Here is an 18641-nt window from a genome sequence, read left to right as displayed (position 1 = left end):
TCGTAAGGGACGGGCCTAGACATCAAATGCACGGCTGATGTGAATCTGCTATAGTAAGCATATGGATAAGGCACACATTTACATTTAAGTAAGTAAACGGGTATGGTACTAAAGTGTCTTCTTTGTCCATTTCTTACAACTCATTTTGAAAATTTCGTGACCCTCTGGTTTATCAAAAGATTAAGTCCTACAGAAAAAACTATCTTCTTCACTATGTTGGTAGAATATACTAGAGTAGGTGAAAACACTGGTTTCGTTGAGATAACTGAGACGATGAAGAGCACTGAATAAAGCAAGACCGTCTGGGAATCCCGCTCCTTCTTTCCCGGTGCTGGACTCGACATCTTGGGATGAGCATCCACAATGAGTCCTTAGACAGAGAGAGAAAGAGGGATTTGTTGGAACGCAATCCTCGTTTAGTTTCTATGAATTTTATTGCGTTCAGAAGAGAGCTGTCTGGTTAAGAAAAACAGCCATTCTTAACTATACTCTGTTTTTTTCCATCTGTTCATCCGCCTGTGGTGTTTTTGTATGGTAACACTGCGTCCCGGGCTTTAAATAGTTACGCTATGTGTAAGTTTTAAGTAAATAAAAGGATATCTGGGTGTACATTTGCAACTGAAAAGTGTCTTAATAATTTACTGTATGCGAATTACACCGTTAATATTCGAAATAGGATATTGTTATTATTGTTGAATGTAAGCTGAATGTAACTATCTAAAGCCCGGGACGCAGTGTTACCATACGCAAACACCACAGCGGATGGACAGATGGAAAAAAACCGAGTATAGACAGCTCTCTTCTGAACGCACAAAACTTCATAGAAACTAAACGAGGATTGTGTGCCAACAAATCTCTCTTTCTCTGTCTGTCTAAGGACTCACTTACGACGCTCCTCTTTGGTTGCTGATAAGCCAATCACAGGGCTAGAAATACTCAGTCTCTCTCGAGAGTTCACATAGGCAGGATGTATGTTCCACCTCTCGTATGGGATACGTCTATCAAAATTATCCCTCAGGAGAGGTAGAATATACATCTTGCACATGTGAACTCTCTCTCGAGAGACTATCAACAGCCAATCAGGAGCGTCGTAAGGGACGGGCCTAGACATCAGATGCACGTTTGCTGTGAATCTACTGTAGTATCTAGTGAGTGTTTAGGAGATACATGGAACAACGAAGAATACAACTATGGAGGAACTATACGATCATTATGCAATGGTACTTTAATTGGGTGTTTACGAGAAAACCGCTTAGAGAATACAGCTACATTGAAATTAACAACATAGAACAAAACATAAACTAAAAAGCTTTTTCAGATTTGTCATTCTATTCACGAAGATGTAATAAGCTTATCACATTGTACTTGAGTTTTTGTGTCTTGTTCGACGTCTAGCTTTAAAGCTACCGTAATTTTTCATAATCGCTTTATTCAAATATATAATACCTGCACCACGATAACGATTCTCCTCTTATATCTGTTTTCTAGTTACGTATTGCTTTGCGTGTTACTGTTCTTTATATGTGTATTTCGTATAATAGTTTGCTCATTTAGTTATAATGATAATAATAATGATAATTTCTATGTAATAGAGGATAAAATATTTCCATAAATTTATTTTTATGTGTTACAACGATAGTCTGCAGGCAGTGAACTTCGAGCCTAATTACTCATCGATATGTGTTCAGAATAAGGATACATAATGGTGCATAACATCCCTAGAGTTGGGGCTCAACACCCTCGTCATTCTTTAAGGTATGGGTGCACTAAGGTATTAACAATCAGTGGTTCAGACTATCAAATTTGATATACTCTGAATATGAACGTCAAGTCATCAAGAGAATGCTCTTGCTGCTTGTGGGCACAACTGTTTATTTAGTTGCTAAATTTCTTTATTTCCTGTTTGTCATTCTTTCTCTTCGTGTTCTCTGTGGAAGCCTGCTTTCAAAGGTTATAGTCGTCAAGGCTTGTTCTTTGCGGATATCAGAAAATTTCGAATAATGGAAATAAAAGAAAAATAATATAAGAATACTTAAAAGGTAAATTCGGAGAGATTAAAGACTAATTGTTTAAATAAAAAGCAAGCCTGCAGTTACAAAGAAAACAAAATCCTTTAAAATAAAAGTAAGCAGCAATTTCAAAGAGTTTGGAAAGGTGAGATGTCTTAATACGGTCTCACTAGGGTAACCATACAGTCTGCTATATGAGAAGGGTGAGATGACAGGTCTTGGCTCTAGGGACATATCGCGCTGTGCGCATGCTTAGTAACAAAAGGCTTGAACGCGAATTTTATTTCCCGCAGACTATCATAGGGTCGCACTGTTAGAAACTGAAAAGTTCACATGAGAACTTTCGTGTAGCAAGACCTCCAATAATAAACTTTGAAAGAATGAGATCATTTTGAGAAATGCGGAAAATCAACATTTTTCTCTCAATAATGTTTTACTTGCTTGATTGTGGAGTATATTATGCCTTTATTCGGTTGCTGAATTAGTTGCTTTGCGGGTGGTGACGACCGTATCGCCACGCTATCTAAACTGACCTTTCTCGGATTGAATTCCATTGATTGAGGGTACATTCAGGCGTACTTTTTTCTGTTATATGCTTCAGTTGTTATTATTATTGTTGTTTGTTTTGTTAATTGTGTATGTTCTTTTCATGAATGGTAATAATAAGTCTTGCGTTTGCCTTTTCAGGTGAAGGTCTTGTTGACGGTCTTTTATGTGTGTGGATGAATCAAGAGATTAAAAAAATTAATCTCTTTGAATTAATCAGCATGTGTCCCTAAGGAAGCATAAATCGTGAGCCTCTGTAACATGAGCGCCCATACCTGGTACGTTTTTAGCATTTAGGCTCCAAACCAACAACCATTATACTTTCCTCTCTGGGACAAAATTGAAGTCGCACATATTCGTGTTTTTGTTGATGTTGCTTTATAATATAATTCGGTGGTCGCGCCATACGAATGTGTGTCCCAATGATAGTAATTATATTGATAATAATATTTTATTTCATTTAAGTGTCTCGGGGTCAGTGTACGTAATGGCCCTAGATACCAGACCATCGGTTCAGGCAAGAGACGGCAGATGAGGTAAGCAGTGAGAAACTCTTACATACATTAGCTAATGGGACGGACAAACAATGCCCAAATATACCCCAGGCTCAGTGAGAACAATAAAAAGCTTGAGAAGGAAGAAGTGTTCGCTTTTACTCAAAAGGAAGTGATGAATTCATCTCTAAGAGGATGGAAGGTTATGCGTCGTGATTCAAGAGCAGTCTCGTTCACCTTATCAACACTCAAGTTCCCCTGACCACATATGCGAGGGGTTAGGTGGAGGCCCTGGCCCTTCTTTCTGAAAATCTTTACTTGGAGACTCGCAACAAACCTTTAAGAGTTTGATTTAAGCAGCAATGCTTAAAATATACTGTGTTAAGCTAGCAGCATCGGCGTGCTCAAAGGGTACTGGGATTGAGGCTACCCCCGGATGGCAAAAGGCCACTCTGAAGATTCGATTGTCCAACCCTGGTGCCACCCAAAATGAAGCCTACCAGTCTGCATATAGTGATTTAATGGACAACTCTAAGTAATGCAAGCTTGAACAACAAGTGATATCACGTGGTGAGAGAGCTCACGCTATCGCTGACCCATTGACAACTGCACTAGACCCATGCAAATGGGAAAAGGTTACCATCTGGATGAATAATTTTTCTGCCATAACCCCTCACTATCTCACTTCAGTGTCTCACTCCCGGGCCTCACTTTGACTCATTGCCACTCTCAACGAACTCAAATAATGTCGTTGTGTATATGGGAGGCATTTCCACAGCAGGTACTTCGTTCTTAAATCGGAACGGTGACCTAACAGAGAAACCTTTATTTACAAGTTTAAGGTTGGTAGCTATTTATTTTCTCTTCTCATCGACAGAATCTCAGATTTCATTTGTCTTTGGCAGAACCTAGTAAGGTTACCGCTGAGGAATACCTGATGTCGTTGACTCATAAGCTGCCAAAATCGTTACTGCAACTTGCAACAGACCTTAGAGGACTGCTTGGAGAGGTAATTGTTTAAAATGAGGTCCAAAACGCCAAAGTAGGAGAATATCCCGTATATGAGAAAAGATAAACAGAACTCTTCATTTATTTTAATAAATTATACTCTTAGAATAACAGCAAAATAAATACTTGCGACAACAAGCAAACAACCTGAGTGTTATCAACAATAACAGTCACTCGCACATTCTTCTCATCTGTAAATTATTAGAAACAATATGGACATAAGTATAAGGCCATTTAGAAGAAGGGTGGGACATTGTAGCCATGTAATAAGATTTCAGCGCTTTCCAAAACCGAATCCTTGAGCGGGTTTGCAGACATGCTGCTCTAGACAAGTGTCGAAGCAGCACTTATCGCTGAAGTTGGCGCAGTCGTTGTCATGGGCGCAGGTAATGGGTGGTCCCCCAAATCGGGTGGGAGGACAGACAGGGCGGACTGGAGGGCAATATCCGGATCGTACTGCTGGGACTGAAACGTAAACATATACGGAGTTAGCTTGACATGGACACTGAAGCTGGCTATGAACTAACTCGGTGCTTGACAATAAATGGCGCAGAAATATCCACAAATGGAGATCGAGAATGGTTCAACAGCGATTCGCTATATTGTATTCAAAGACTGGCTATGGGTATATTCAAGTCGATTATACACGAATAAGGAGATTAATTATAAAGGTACAAAGATTTGCTATAAATGTACGATTAGGCCGGCTACAAAAGTATGAGTCTCTAATAAAAGGATAAAGCTCTTGGTTACAAAGGACTCTTTTGTGCAAATGTTCGCATAAGGAGCATTATCCCATATATCAGTGATTCCCACATTGATTTATAATGGTTACTCAGAAAGCAGGAAAATATAATGTGTACTGAGAGAGAGAGAGAGAGAGAGAGAGAGAGAGAGAGAATGTGCTATTACTGGTATTCTGACTTTAAAAAGGCGTTATAGATTGTAATGCTGACAAATCAAATCAAATATGCTGGACCAGATTTACCACAGAAACTTTCCAATTAAAATAACATAGTTTCCTCGTAATATTGTTTTACCTGAACTTATAAGTAGGAATGGAGTGAGACTGGTGGTATGGAAATGCATGAGAACTTCACTTGAAATTCAGAAACAAGAAACGAGAAAGAATGAAAACATTTAGGAAAGATAATATAACCTAAACTGCCCAGAATTACTGCGTTGCCTTTCTTTTTCACTTTCAGATTAAATCTCCTATTATCCTTATCATTATTATCCAAAAAGACCATATATTGCTGGCCAGATTCCACAGATAAGAACGCCATTTTACGAGAGAGAGAGAGAGAGAGAGAGAGAGAGAGAGAGAAAGAACACTAGCGAAGAGATCTAGATTACATAAACTTTCAAAGCGCTGATGAGAGAGTTTAAATAATTTTTTTTCCTTATACAACTCTCCTCTCAAAACACAAAGCAATGTTACTGAATTTTAGATGTTTAATTATACTATTTCATTCCTGTTTCCTATTATGAGTCTAAATCTATGAGTTGCTTTTGTTTGTTGAAAAGGGCTTAAAGAAAACCTTAGATGCATGAATACAGGTGAGAAGGGAGATGATCAGCTTTCTTATGATCCCCTAACATTCAAAAAGGATTTTTTTGAAGGACTTACATGCACCACCATTATTTCCTTGATCGCAGCAGTAGGCCTGACCTTGTGGTGTCCTGCACCAGTATTTGCAACTGCCTGAGCCTCCAGGAAAACCTTGTCCTGGGAAACCTTGTCCTGGGAAACCTTGTCCAGGGAAACCTTGTCCAGGGAAGCCTTGTCCTGGAAAACCTTGTCCAGGGAAACCTTGCCGGAAACCTTGTCCTGGGAAACCTTGTCCAGGGAAACCTTGTCCAGGGAAGCCTTGTCCTGGAAAACCTTGTCCAGGGAATCCTTGTCCAGGGAAACCTTGCCCTGGAAAACCTTGTCCAGGGAAACCTTGCCCTGGAAAACCTTGCCCTGGAAAACCTTGGCCTGGTAAATGATTTCCTGGGAACCCTCCTCCAGCGTTACTGTTGAAGAGTATTAAAAAATAGAATTATTCACACAGAAACAGTCGAGTAAAGAAAGTACTTTTCCTGGCTGCTAGACTACAAATACTTGGTCGTTGATACTGAGTATTATTTCCAACAAAAATTGATTTCACGTAAATAAAAAGACCAAGAACACACTTCATGTTCAAAATTTAAATGTTATTTAAAAACTCAAAATGAAGTCTTACGAAACTACTGCTCCTGGAAATAAATTCAAGCTACAAAGTTCTTTGGGGATAAAAAAAATATATATGATCTAAATGAACTTAATGAGGGTCTAAATTCAGTCGTCAGACATTTATGATGAACTATGATTAATAGAAATCTCCAGCAATTACTTCACGAAGGTTTTAAATCTGTGAGATATACATACTGAAAAGTAAAGCTGTCCAGATCTGATATGCGAGTGTCCACGAGTTCCGTAAGCTCTGTAAGTTCATCGAGGTCAGTGAATTCATCACCCATGACCAGCGCGCACATCAGCAGACAAATGGCTGCCAAGAACTTCATCTGAAAAAAGTGGACTTCCGTTATATTATGTCCAGAAAGAAGGATAACTTACATTCCCTTATAATATTTCATAGAGATGGCCATTTTGTCTTTTGGAGGCTGGAAGATTGTGAGTCAGGAACACAGAAGCGAGGAGGATGCTTCAGAATTTAGTAGACGAGAGAAATAAACACGAGCCAAACCGAGCAAGTTATGTTAGTGATTTTCACAGATAAGTTCTGGGAAAAAGGGAAGGGCAGGAGCTACTAATGGGTCTTAGAAAATAATTGAAATAAAAAAAAAAAGCCAACTGTTATGAATGCTAATTTATGCTTCACAGACTAACGAAGTAATTGAAAAGATTCGAGACTTTAAATACAAGCACAACTACATTCATTTGCCGAAGTTATGCTAACGAGTATCATACAATAATCATTTTGTAAGTGAGTGTACGTGTATGTGCGTGTGTGAGAGAATGTGTATGTGCGCGCGCGCTTTTGTACAGACACAGATAGTATGGCTATGGTATGGCTACCCAAAATAAACTAGGAACAAATAGATTGTATATGTGAATGAACTATCTCTCCTGAGAAGAGGTAGCTTAAAATATTCAAGGAATTTGATATGAAAAAAAGTTTTTCCTTATGTCAGTTATTTTGTGTTGCAAGGGACAAAGTATCGTGAATAAAGATGACAACATAAGTAAATGGCAGCACTTGCTACGGTTTCAGAATTAATTCAAGTGTTGGAGGATGACAGAAACTGTCTAGAAATGAGCAATAGATCTGCATTCATTCTATTAGCATGGATGACTTCTATACGAGCAACAGCTATCGTGACGTTTTAAACGTGAGTAGACATGACATGTAGTACATGTTTCTCTCTCTCTCTCTCTCTCTCTCTCTCTCTCTCTCTCTCTCTCTCTCTCTCTCTCTCTAACGATGACGATCTTGAGAGAACGCTGTAGTAGGATTATAATTATTTCTTTTTTATAGCCAGTAAGAATAGTATTATACTATTTGTATGTGTGTGTGCGTGTGTGTGTGATTTCACTTTCTGAATACCTGCTTTCCGTACAGGCGTGGCTTCGAAGGATAGTAATTTTTCGAAAAATCTTTTGGCGTTTCCCACCTTGCTTTTGATGCACCATAAGGGGATGTACTTTTTTTTTTTTTTTTTTTTTGGGGGGGGGACTAAGTCATCCCGGTCAGCTATGCGATGTTCTTTTGTTTGATGGCCGACTCGTCTGTCGGCGCGGATACATAAGCTATCTTCAACAGAGGGTAAGATTCCTCTCAAATAATAACTGTTCAAAAAAGCTTGGCACATCTTACGAAAACACGTTTTCATATATGGGATGCTTCATCCTTCATCTAATTCTTTAACAAAACGCAGTTTAAACCAATTACTACATATAATTACCGAATGACCCCATCCTTGCCTCATCTCTCATTTTGACTTGACGAATTGTGGCCCAAACGTTTCATATTGCTCGCACACTGAACCCAGACTGGACGGTTTGGCGGCATTCATGACTGGTATTTTACACATGACTCCGCTTTCCTTATCCCTTTTGAAAACCCATCCTCTGAGAGAAACGTTATTCTGGGCATTATATTATATGCAAATGGTAAAATCTCTAATATGGCCCTTGACAGTTCTATTCGATGGTCTTTCATTTGGCATTTTCACTTGTCTCCGTTTTCCCAAGGTTTTATAGCATTCTGTCATTTGAACGGGAGGTTTATCGCTTACTCCAGAGTCCTCTTTCTCGGGTCTAGTCTAGGTGAGCGTTTAGTTTCAACTGCTTTATTGACTTTTAAATCATTCAAATGATAAATAGAATTAAAAATATTAGATATTTCCTAACCTGAAATTTTAACCTAAATCCTCAAACGTATATAAGAATGAACCTGTGTGTGTCATGTGTGTTTTTGCCCCATTCGCTTTTATTAAAAAGACATCTTGTGTTATCCGCCTGTGATTATGCGAATATGAGAACCCATTTATCCAACTAGTACGAAGAGTATTATAAGGTTACAATACCCCAAGCCCTATTAAGGTCTGTAGGATACATGCACGACCTCAGCCCCAGTTAAGAGGAGGGATGAGTGCAGGGGGTAAACGCCCCCGACATGAAATTAACCAAAATACAGACAATTGCAATAAACCACCCAACTGGTGTCAATCATGATGACCACGAATGAGGCCGAAAGCTGAGACAAATGGTGACGTAACCGTACAATGACTTACCTTTGCAAGTTCCTCGAGTTCGTTCGTGTCTGAGTTCTTTGTTGTTTACGATGTGTTTTTTCTCTTCCTGTACCAGAGACCTATTGTCGTCGACGGGCTCAAGATGAACTACAAATGAATAACTTTCTCTGAGAGTCCCTGTTTTATAAGCGAAGTGGAGATATTCGCACAGGCCGGATCGAAAAAGAAAATGAGGTGGTTGCCAGGTATCTGTTTTTAAAACAAGTACATTTTCATCAAGTTTCTCGATCTTGAAAATGTCTGAGAAGGTCCCAGTTACCGAAAGAAATTGACATATTTGCTGTATGCGGTGTAATCGAACACAAACGAAAGGTTTTGTAGCGCCTTTGTATCATAAAATGTTAATGATAATAAGAATTCTTTTTATTCAGAATAGGCCGAGGCAATGCAAATCAACTCAAAAATGAAATCTCAAACGTATTTTATCAATTTTCCTTTGGTATTTGGCAACAAGGCCACTCGGAACAGCCCTCCAGAGAAGAAAGCTCACGGAAAGTTGTTGAGGTCAGCTAAAGAGAAATTGCAGTTTGAGACAGAGAGAGAAATCACGGGTCAGGTTAGCGACCTGAAGAAGGCGGGGAAATCCCGGGATCGGGTTCGTGCGTCTAGAGACAGAAAAAATAGAAACTGCTATGGAGAAAAAAGTGTCATGTGATGTAATTAGGTCTTTACGCCTACGGCTTAGGTCAAAGTTCTTCAAGAATTGTAAGATGGTAAAGTAAGTCAATAGTGTAGCATGTAAATTGAGCTCATCACTTTATTATAAAACACCTCTGCGCCATAGCCATGGCTTGTTCTGAGAGAGATATATATATATGTATATATATATATATATATATATATATATATATATAGATATACATATATATATATTTATGTATATATATATATATATATATATATATATATATATATATATATATATATATATATATATATATATATATATATATATATATGTATATATATATATATATATATATATATATATATATATATATATATATATATATATATATATATATATATATATATATATATATGTATATATATATATAATATATATATATATATATATATATATGCATATATATCACATAAATAATATCTATATTCTATATTTTTATGTATATACATATGTGCATATATATATATATTACTTCTCTATTTCTCTCTCTCTCTCTCTCTCTCTCTCTCTATATATATATATATATATATATATATATATATATATATATATATATATATATATATATATATATATATATATATATGTATATATATATAATATAATATATATATATATATATATATATATAGATATTATTATATATATATGCACACATATTTATACATATACATATATATGCAGAATCTACTAATCGCTTTTCAGCAGATACATAAATAAAAGCAAATGCCACAGAGGAAAATGAAACAACGGTGTAGTGCCAAGACTTCATATGTAATTGTCATAGCCACAATACCTTCTTAACTTCTCGAATTCTTAGCACTTTTTTTATACACTTGTCACTACAAAACCTTAAGATCCAAGTGCATGAAATGTGAAGCACTTATGATGCCCGGCAGGAGGACACGACCCCGAGTCACCATAATAGTCACGAGGTCAGGTTGCCGACCTGACCACGAGAAGGCTAAAAGTCCATTACCTCTCGTACATCTATATAGCTGTCGAATTCAGATATATTTATAAGAGTTACAATAGACCCATCCTCACCATCGTAGCCAAGTGGGCAATCGTTTTATTCCTTTGAGGCTGAAAGATATATGTAGAATCTACTGGTCACTTTTTACCACATACATACATACGTACATATACATACATGCATGCATATTTAATGAAGTCACATGCATCTACTGTGATTTTTTAAGCATACATACATATATATGTATATATATATATATATATATATATATATATATATATATATATATATATATATATATATATATATATATATATGAATATCTTTTACTGTAATCCAACAGTATATATATATATATATATATGCTTACATACGTTATTTTGTTTTCGATTATATTGATAAGCCTATATATAATTTTAAATAATATTAGTAAGAATGATGATAATAATGATAATAATAGTAATAATAATCCAAGTGAATAGTGTTTGTCCGCCCCCGGGTGACAGTAGGGGAGACATGACATCTTCATGACACAGCCATCCGGGTAGGGGCGGGTTAGGTATGGGAACGGAAAGGTAAGGGAGACATCCAACCTTCTCCGGCAAACCTGTTTGTCCGCCCTGTTCCAGGGCGCATAGTGCATGCCAACAAGCTGGTAATAATAACAATGATGATGCTCACATTGGCTCTGCATATCGTCGATTGTTGTAGTGAAATTAAAGTCATAAATAGAAACGTATTGAGAAACATTAACTCATTTGTCCTAATGCTACTTTTTTCACTAACTCTAAAACAACATCAAGGAAGCAGTGAGTACTCTATCTCTGTCAACGAAGCTTTTGTCCCGCGCCCTCTCATTTTTTCATTTTTTTGTTGTATACATTATGTCCCACACAGTTGCAAAGGATTTCCTTGAAACTTTATCGAGGGTTGGGCTAAAGGTCATGAAGGATTGCCTAGTTTTTGAGATGGATCCCGGCCCGAATGTGGATCCCTGGTGGTCATTCTCGGCCTACTGAAGGCAGCTCCCCTTTCCCTTGGATTGTACAAAGGCTCGATTTAACGTCCGCTTCACTCTAGGGACAAAAGTGAAATAAGCGCCTCAGTGGCGTGATCGGTATGGTCTTGACCTGCCACCTCGGTGGCCGCGAGTTCGATTCTCGGGCATTCCATTGAGGGGTCAGTGATGTGTATTTCTGGTGATAGAAGTTCACTCTCGACGTGGTTCGGGAGTCACGTAAAGCCGTTGGTCCCTTTGCTGAATAACCATTGGTACCATGCAAAGTAAAAACACCATACAAACAGATGTGGAATAACTAACTCTTGGATAACGGTTATTCGCTGTATACAGAAAAATCGATTGCGCCGAAGAAACTTCGGTACATTTTCTACTAGTTTTCATTTATGCATTATCATTCAATGGTTGGTTAGTTGGTTGGTTTAGAGTCAACTGACCTAAGGTAGTTGAAGGAAGTAAGACGGCTAATAAATCATTAAAAACAACAGTTTAAATACTCTTTTAATGTGGTTCAACTATAGATTTAACGCTATTTCTTATGCCGAAGAGACTGAAATGTTCTTAGAGGTCTGAAGAAGACGAGATGTTCATTCTAGAAAAAAAAACTAGTTCTAACTAGAAAAGTAATGAAAAACGCTTTCAAAAAGAGGCAATTTGAAGTATTCAAGATACTCGAATGAATATCGGGAATTCCTCTGTCTGTAAGTGGATCTTATGACAGATTTCATACTATTTGGTGAAAATCACTTGTTGACGAAGATAAAAGAAAAAATGTTGACGTACAGCTGAATCGAAATTCATCTCACAACTTATTATCTGTACTTTAACCTGCCGTCCACCTCACCACAAGCTTCCAATCAGACCCAGTTCATTAGATACCTAATCAGACATAGTGTAGAATGACAGACTAAAAATTATTGAATAAAATTGTCTCGGTTGGCTCCACCCCAGGCATCCTATTCCCCCCTAACACCTTATCTCCCTTAATTAAGGGTAGCCTCAAGGCAAAGGGCTGTGGGCTGGCATAAGGCTAGTTTCAACTAAACCAACCATCCAATGAACAAAAAAGAAAACAATGCTATTGATATCTTATCGTTTAGAGGTCATCTAACGCCATTCTAATATGCACAGAAAAGTCTTGCCATATCGGGCAACTTACTTTTACTGGCTGAGTATTAGTTTGCATTTGTCAGTCTTATTTATAAAGCATATCAGAACATTGCATACCCGAATGTATCCAGCTAAAGGCGTCTGTTCAAGTAGTGTGCTTACCCAGCGACTTTGCCCATCTATGCCCATGTGATAATAAAGAAATCTAGAGAACATTCCATGAGAAAATACCTTCGTCAATTAAAAAAAATACCAAAAATATAGGTAAACTTATAGATTTTCAGATAGAAGGACAGATAAATTAAGCAGACCCGAGTAATAATCTACAGTAACATTACGTTTCCAGGTTTACACGAAACTGCTCCAGTATTGTGATTTGTATTAAATGATACTAGTATGAATATCATTCTGAAATAATGAATGTAATTTTTTTGAAGAAAGAAATCCGGCAGGAAGAGCCTTCGGGATATGAACAACTCTCATAACAACGAGGAAAATAATTCCTAAAAATTATCTTTTGTTATATATTTCAGAGACATAAATATATGAGATGCACATTATGCATGTTTCACTTAATGCTAATATAACTACTTAGTCTCTTGGATATGCAACTTAATAGCTAGTCCGCACGGATCACAGTTTTATACAATAACAAAATAAATAAATATTCAGTATTTTGCAGTTCTTTCTAACACTTTTTCTTTTGGTTATCCATTCATCCTAGTTTCAGGACAAATACCAATTTCACCATGGTTTCATGACAGATATCAGTGATTTTTTAATCCTAATTTCAGCGGCCGTAGGGCTCATAGCTGCCTTGATATGCTGGAGGTTTGCAGATATTCCTCTCCAGACACTCGTCGAAGCAGCATTTGTCTCTATAGTTGGGGCAGTCGCTGTCTCTATGGCAGTGGACGCCAGAGGCACTTCCTAGCCCTACGGAGACGCACACGTGTCTAAAGCTCGCTGGACAGAAACCTGGACGCCGGTCGGAGTTATGTGCTGGAGAAGATGGGTGCTAAGTGAGAAAATAGATAACAATAATGATAATTGTAAAAGGAGAATGAAAAGAAACAATATGACCAATAAAGACTGTCACGCGAAGTTGGATAAAGTGAATCTTGAAATAGATCTCATGTTCAAAATAGCACAAAAACCCACCAAACGCGGTGACTTAACTGTCATCAATAAGGATAACTGAGAAAAGCTTAAAAATATCATTGTGCACGCCAGCCTAAAACCATAGAGAAAATCAAATAATAACACAGTAATAGGACCATTAAAATTCGTAGCTATAACCTAGCGTTTTCAATTCAGGATGGTAAAGCAATTTAAATATAATCAATTCCTTCTTGAGAATAAGATATCATCGAAATCTATCACGAAACTACTGGAAGTATAATGGAAACAGAAAATAAAGCCAATATGCAAAACTGACTGTCTTATGAATTTGTCAATGGTTGTATAAGACCAAAATCAGTCCCTCTGGAAAACATGGGATGTGCTATGAACTACTTACGATAATGCCCAGGATAGCTACCATGTCCAGGGTAGCCTCCATGTCCTGGGTATCCACCAGACCCTGGGTATCCTCCGTGTCCTGGATATCCCCCATGTCCAGGGTACCCTCCTTGCCCTGGGTATCCTCCATGGCCTGGGTATCCTCCTTGCCCAGGATATCCCCCATGACCTCCTTGCCCCGGGTATCCTCCATGCCCCGGGTATCCTCCTTGTCCCGGGTATCCTCCATGTCCCGGGTATCCTCCATGTCCTGGGTATCCTCCATGCCCTGGATACCCACCTCCTATGGGTCTACCACCTATGGGTCTTCCACCTATGGGCCTCCCACCAATGGAAGCACCTATGGGAATACCACCAACAACAATCTGACCTTGTATTCCGTGACGAGGTGCCCTGCACAGACAAAAAAAGAGGTTAAGAATGTGTGTATAGGTAGATAGATAGATAGATAGATAGATAGATAGATAGATAGATAGATAGATAGATAGATATAGTAATATATAATACATATAAATACTATTAGCATGTAGAAAATAATACAATAAAAAAATTGGTTTCAGATTTACTGGTTATTATTGTGATAGAGGGAGCCATCTTTACTAGAAATGCCCACTTCTCCCTCCGTGGCTGTTGGATTGGAGAAGTACAGAACGGTGTCTTGTTCCAGGGAACCTATGCCCAGTTCCTCAGAATCGTCACCACTCACGACGGCGGATGCCACCGCCACTGCTAAGAGTATCCGAAGGTACATCTGAACAAGGAGAAGAATAGAAATAAAGAACGTTACTGACTCACTCAAATTTACTATCAAAGAGAACTGGATTGATATCCAGCACAACTTTCTCTGCGTGCAAAGTAGAATCTCCTGTTGTGAAATACAAGTCACGAAACAGTAAAAGCTCGCTGTCTGTGTATGTGGAAAAATAATTCTTTTTTTTTAATGGAACTGAATTTAGGTTTCTATTGAAATAAAATAGTACAAGCCCACGCTTATATAAACCTGGTACTAACTTTACGTGCAGATCTCCTCAGAAGGAAGACGCTGCTCCTCGATGACTGTCTCGCAAAAGAAAGTTGCCCGATTTAGCATCTACGCATGTCGGAGTTCCTTTTTATGTTGGTCCTAGACTGCCTCGCTTTCCCAACGAGTTTCCAACTAGCCGGGAACCAAATCCTTTTCATCACCCCACCCAGAGACCTATCATCTTATATTATATAAAATATCCTAAAGAATTCCGATCTTTAAGGTTTTCTACCTTTTAATAATCTATCTTATGTCTAAGTCTGCCAGTTTCCAGTTAAATCGGGAAAAAATTGAACTCACTGCCGACTCTCGTCTTCAGAGCAAACCTGTTTTGCATGGATACCAGTTCATTTTTACGGTACAGTGGAATATACAAGAACGAGGAAGCTGCTATGTGGCCCACAGGTCAACAGACCCCGTCTTTTCCAAGACCATTCTTTCAAACTCACCTGATCATGTTGCACTTTGGGAGAGAGAGAATGTGGTGATAAAATGCAGACAAACCGAAACGGATTAAAATGAACGATAATCCCTATCTTTTGCTTATTATGAAAGAGAAAGAATGTAACGATACGCGTGAATATTTCTAATACAAACAAAATGAAGTGTATTAATATGAACAATAAAATCAATCTCAATCTTTAGCGCCCTGAGAGAGAGAGAGAGAGAGAGGTCATGATTACATATTGATACCCAAACAGCGATGTATCAGCGCAAAGCAATTACTGAATATCGATCGCCGTTGGAGTTAGGACATAATTAAACAACAAGAGTCACAAGACATGCATATAATTGATAAGAATGCATTCAGTTAGCTCCAATATACAATGAATGCACTTCCTTATTTATTTGTCATTTATTATTTATTATCTTGCTTTTATCATAATAGCCTAAGGTTATTCAAGAGCGTTGAATTCCTTGCCTTCCACATATCTCTTTGCTCAGTATATAATCTAAGGAAGTTTTGCTATTGGTCCTGTTTTTCTACTTGTCTGTCTTTCAGTCTGTTAGCTGTTGATTACCATCGATGGAAATTTCTGAAAATAAAAACCTGATCAAAGACAAAGTTCTTCCATACTTTGTTATAACTGACAGACACAGGTAAAAGGTAATGTGGTCAAAGGTATAGGTTTTGCAGAAGCATGTTCTTAGAGGCCATCCCACAAGATGACCCGTTTTGATCCATATCCATGACCATTCGGTGATTTGTCAGTAATGGCAACTACAATCTTGATCTTTCTTCCTGTCACTGATGCTTATATACAGAAAACGAAGGCTCCCTGATGTTCGTGAAAGAAAATGTAAGAAGTATCGAGTGTCCGGATAGCCTTGTGGATCGTATTACTCGTATTCAGTTATCGAAACAAATGAAAAAAAAAAAATAGAGTACTTTTGGTAACAACTAATTGCTTGCTTCAGATACTTGCCTATTCTAGTAGTTCATTCCGCCCTTGTAAGGAGGCAAGTTTGCCATCACATAAGAGGCGTCCAGTAACTCAGATTCCTTGTAGAACCGAGGTTGTTTATAATGTTAATCATTTACAAAGTTATCCTTTTGTTACTTTCTGACTTGCAGACTGTCTAACTGTCTATCTGTATGCATGGATACGTTCTCTCCTACGGTAATACCTTGTAATTAAAATGTTGAAAGCGGAAAGAGCGCTCCGGATAGTTGGGATTACTTATCCCTAATTGGCTTACCTACTATATAGTGCAATCTGACCTACTGTTGTTTGCACCAGATGTTACCTTTGGTTTCAAGTTTCTGTTTGGGTGCGTATCTCACGGGCGTTCGCCCTAAGCCATTAAAGTGAGAACTCTATCGGTTTAGGTAAATGGGTGAAATAAGAAATGCAACATTCGCGAAATAGATTGCTGTTTTATAATATATCTATTTGCCTTTGTTACTGTTCCTTGATTTTATTTTGGTTTACCTATTCTTTCGTTAGTTTTTAAACTATGAACTCCGCTACCAAAGTTGAAAGAAGTTAAATATTCGCCAATGTTTGGTTACTCAGTAGTTTATCTTCTTTATCTTTTGAAATGCTTTCAGGTCACGGGCGGTTTCAGGACTATTTTATTGTTTTATTGAATTTTACACGACAGATATCCTCTGATTCATCTAAAGCAAATTAGGAATTCTGACTTGGCTCAGGAATTTCACGACCTTTTGAATTCATGAGCGTTCATTCTAATCATTATCAAAAATTGGCAACCATTTATATGGAACAAATCTAAAAGGGCTGATAGACAGCAAAGGATTCCAAAAGAATATACAAAATGAAGATAAATTAAGAAAACTGAGGGAAAACGACGCGAGATACTTCAAACTAGTTGAATCTAAACAGACTCACCCACAAGTTCCTCTTTATTGGCATCTTCAAGTAAAACAGGTTTTAATTGTATCTCTAAAGAAATCTTGGAAGATCCATAACCCAGTTGGACAGTGCCCAGTCGCCATTCTGAGGTTTTTCCTGTGGTTACTTTAACTAGATGCATCCAGTTTTCGAAAGCGTATACGTTATCGTGAGCAGAGAGAGAGAGAGAGAGAGAGAGAGAGAGAGAGAGAGAGAGAGAGAGAGCGAGAGAGAGAGAGGGAGAGAGATCAAATCACCTTTGGGACAAAGCTAGATCCTGCTCCATTGCTAAATGGGCTCTTCACCATTGTTATTTTTATCATTACTGTTCAAAATACGAAACGTCCATATGTATCAAACCTAAGAGACCATTACCTCGCAAATACAACTCGCAAAGCATAGAATCCCTGCGTGTAGAACAGCTAAAAACAGGGTGAAAGTATAAGACGAGTATATATGCATAAACAGACAAGAATGTAAGTAGAAAACCAAGGCACAGAACAGAGAAGTGCATAATATTCTAAAGTAAAAGCGTCCAAGTGTTAACCGGTTTGATCGATGATTCCCAAGATTCACTCCCAGAGCATGGAATTTTTTAAGTCATTATCTCAGCATTGCGGCGCGCTTTCAATGAACATATGAACCAGTCAGTCTTCAGCATCTCCCGAATCACTTCACTGAAGACTTACTCGTCTCATTCTCTCCGCCAAAACAAGATTAGAGATGACTTTATTATTATTAAATGTTGGAATGTCTTGGATTCCTACGTCTAGATTCTTCAAGGGATTTAACTATTTTTTTTTACTGGTGATTATCAGAGATTATCAGTGTTTTAAAGAAGCTTTGTGTACACCTTTAGTCTAGTTGAAAATGATTTGTGTTTACAAAAGCATATTTGAAAAATTAGACAGAAAAGAGTTAGACGACGGAGGAAGATGATGGAGTAGATTGGGAGGAGCATAACGGTGAAGAAATGGAAAGTGAGGGATACAATAATGAGGACATCTCTAAAATATAAGGTAATGATATGATTGCTGTTGAGACAAAAATATATATTAGTCAACAGAGAGAGAGAGAGAGAGAGAGA

At 37.8% G+C, this 18641-nt stretch overlaps 1 protein-coding gene across 1 annotated transcript; it reads right to left on the bottom strand.

The window, feature by feature from the left end:
- Positions 1 to 4123: 4123 nt before the first annotated feature.
- LOC135222445 (collagen alpha-1(IV) chain-like) lies at positions 4124 to 15264 on the bottom strand. Its single transcript, XM_064260531.1, has 7 exons — positions 15185 to 15264; positions 14740 to 14924; positions 14172 to 14566; positions 13446 to 13654; positions 6471 to 6607; positions 5688 to 6076; positions 4124 to 4522 (listed from the first exon to the last, which is right to left on the bottom strand). Exons 2-7 carry the CDS (start codon positions 14922 to 14924, stop codon positions 4332 to 4334), a joined length of 1506 nt encoding a protein of 501 aa, XP_064116601.1. The 5' UTR covers positions 15185 to 15264; the 3' UTR covers positions 4124 to 4331.
- Between the last annotated feature and the right edge of the window lie 3377 nt (positions 15265 to 18641).

This window comes from Macrobrachium nipponense, chromosome 3 (assembly GCF_015104395.2).
Source record: "Macrobrachium nipponense isolate FS-2020 chromosome 3, ASM1510439v2, whole genome shotgun sequence".
Classification (NCBI taxonomy): domain Eukaryota; kingdom Metazoa; phylum Arthropoda; class Malacostraca; order Decapoda; family Palaemonidae; genus Macrobrachium; species Macrobrachium nipponense.
This window is presented reverse-complemented; position numbering and strand designations above follow the sequence as displayed.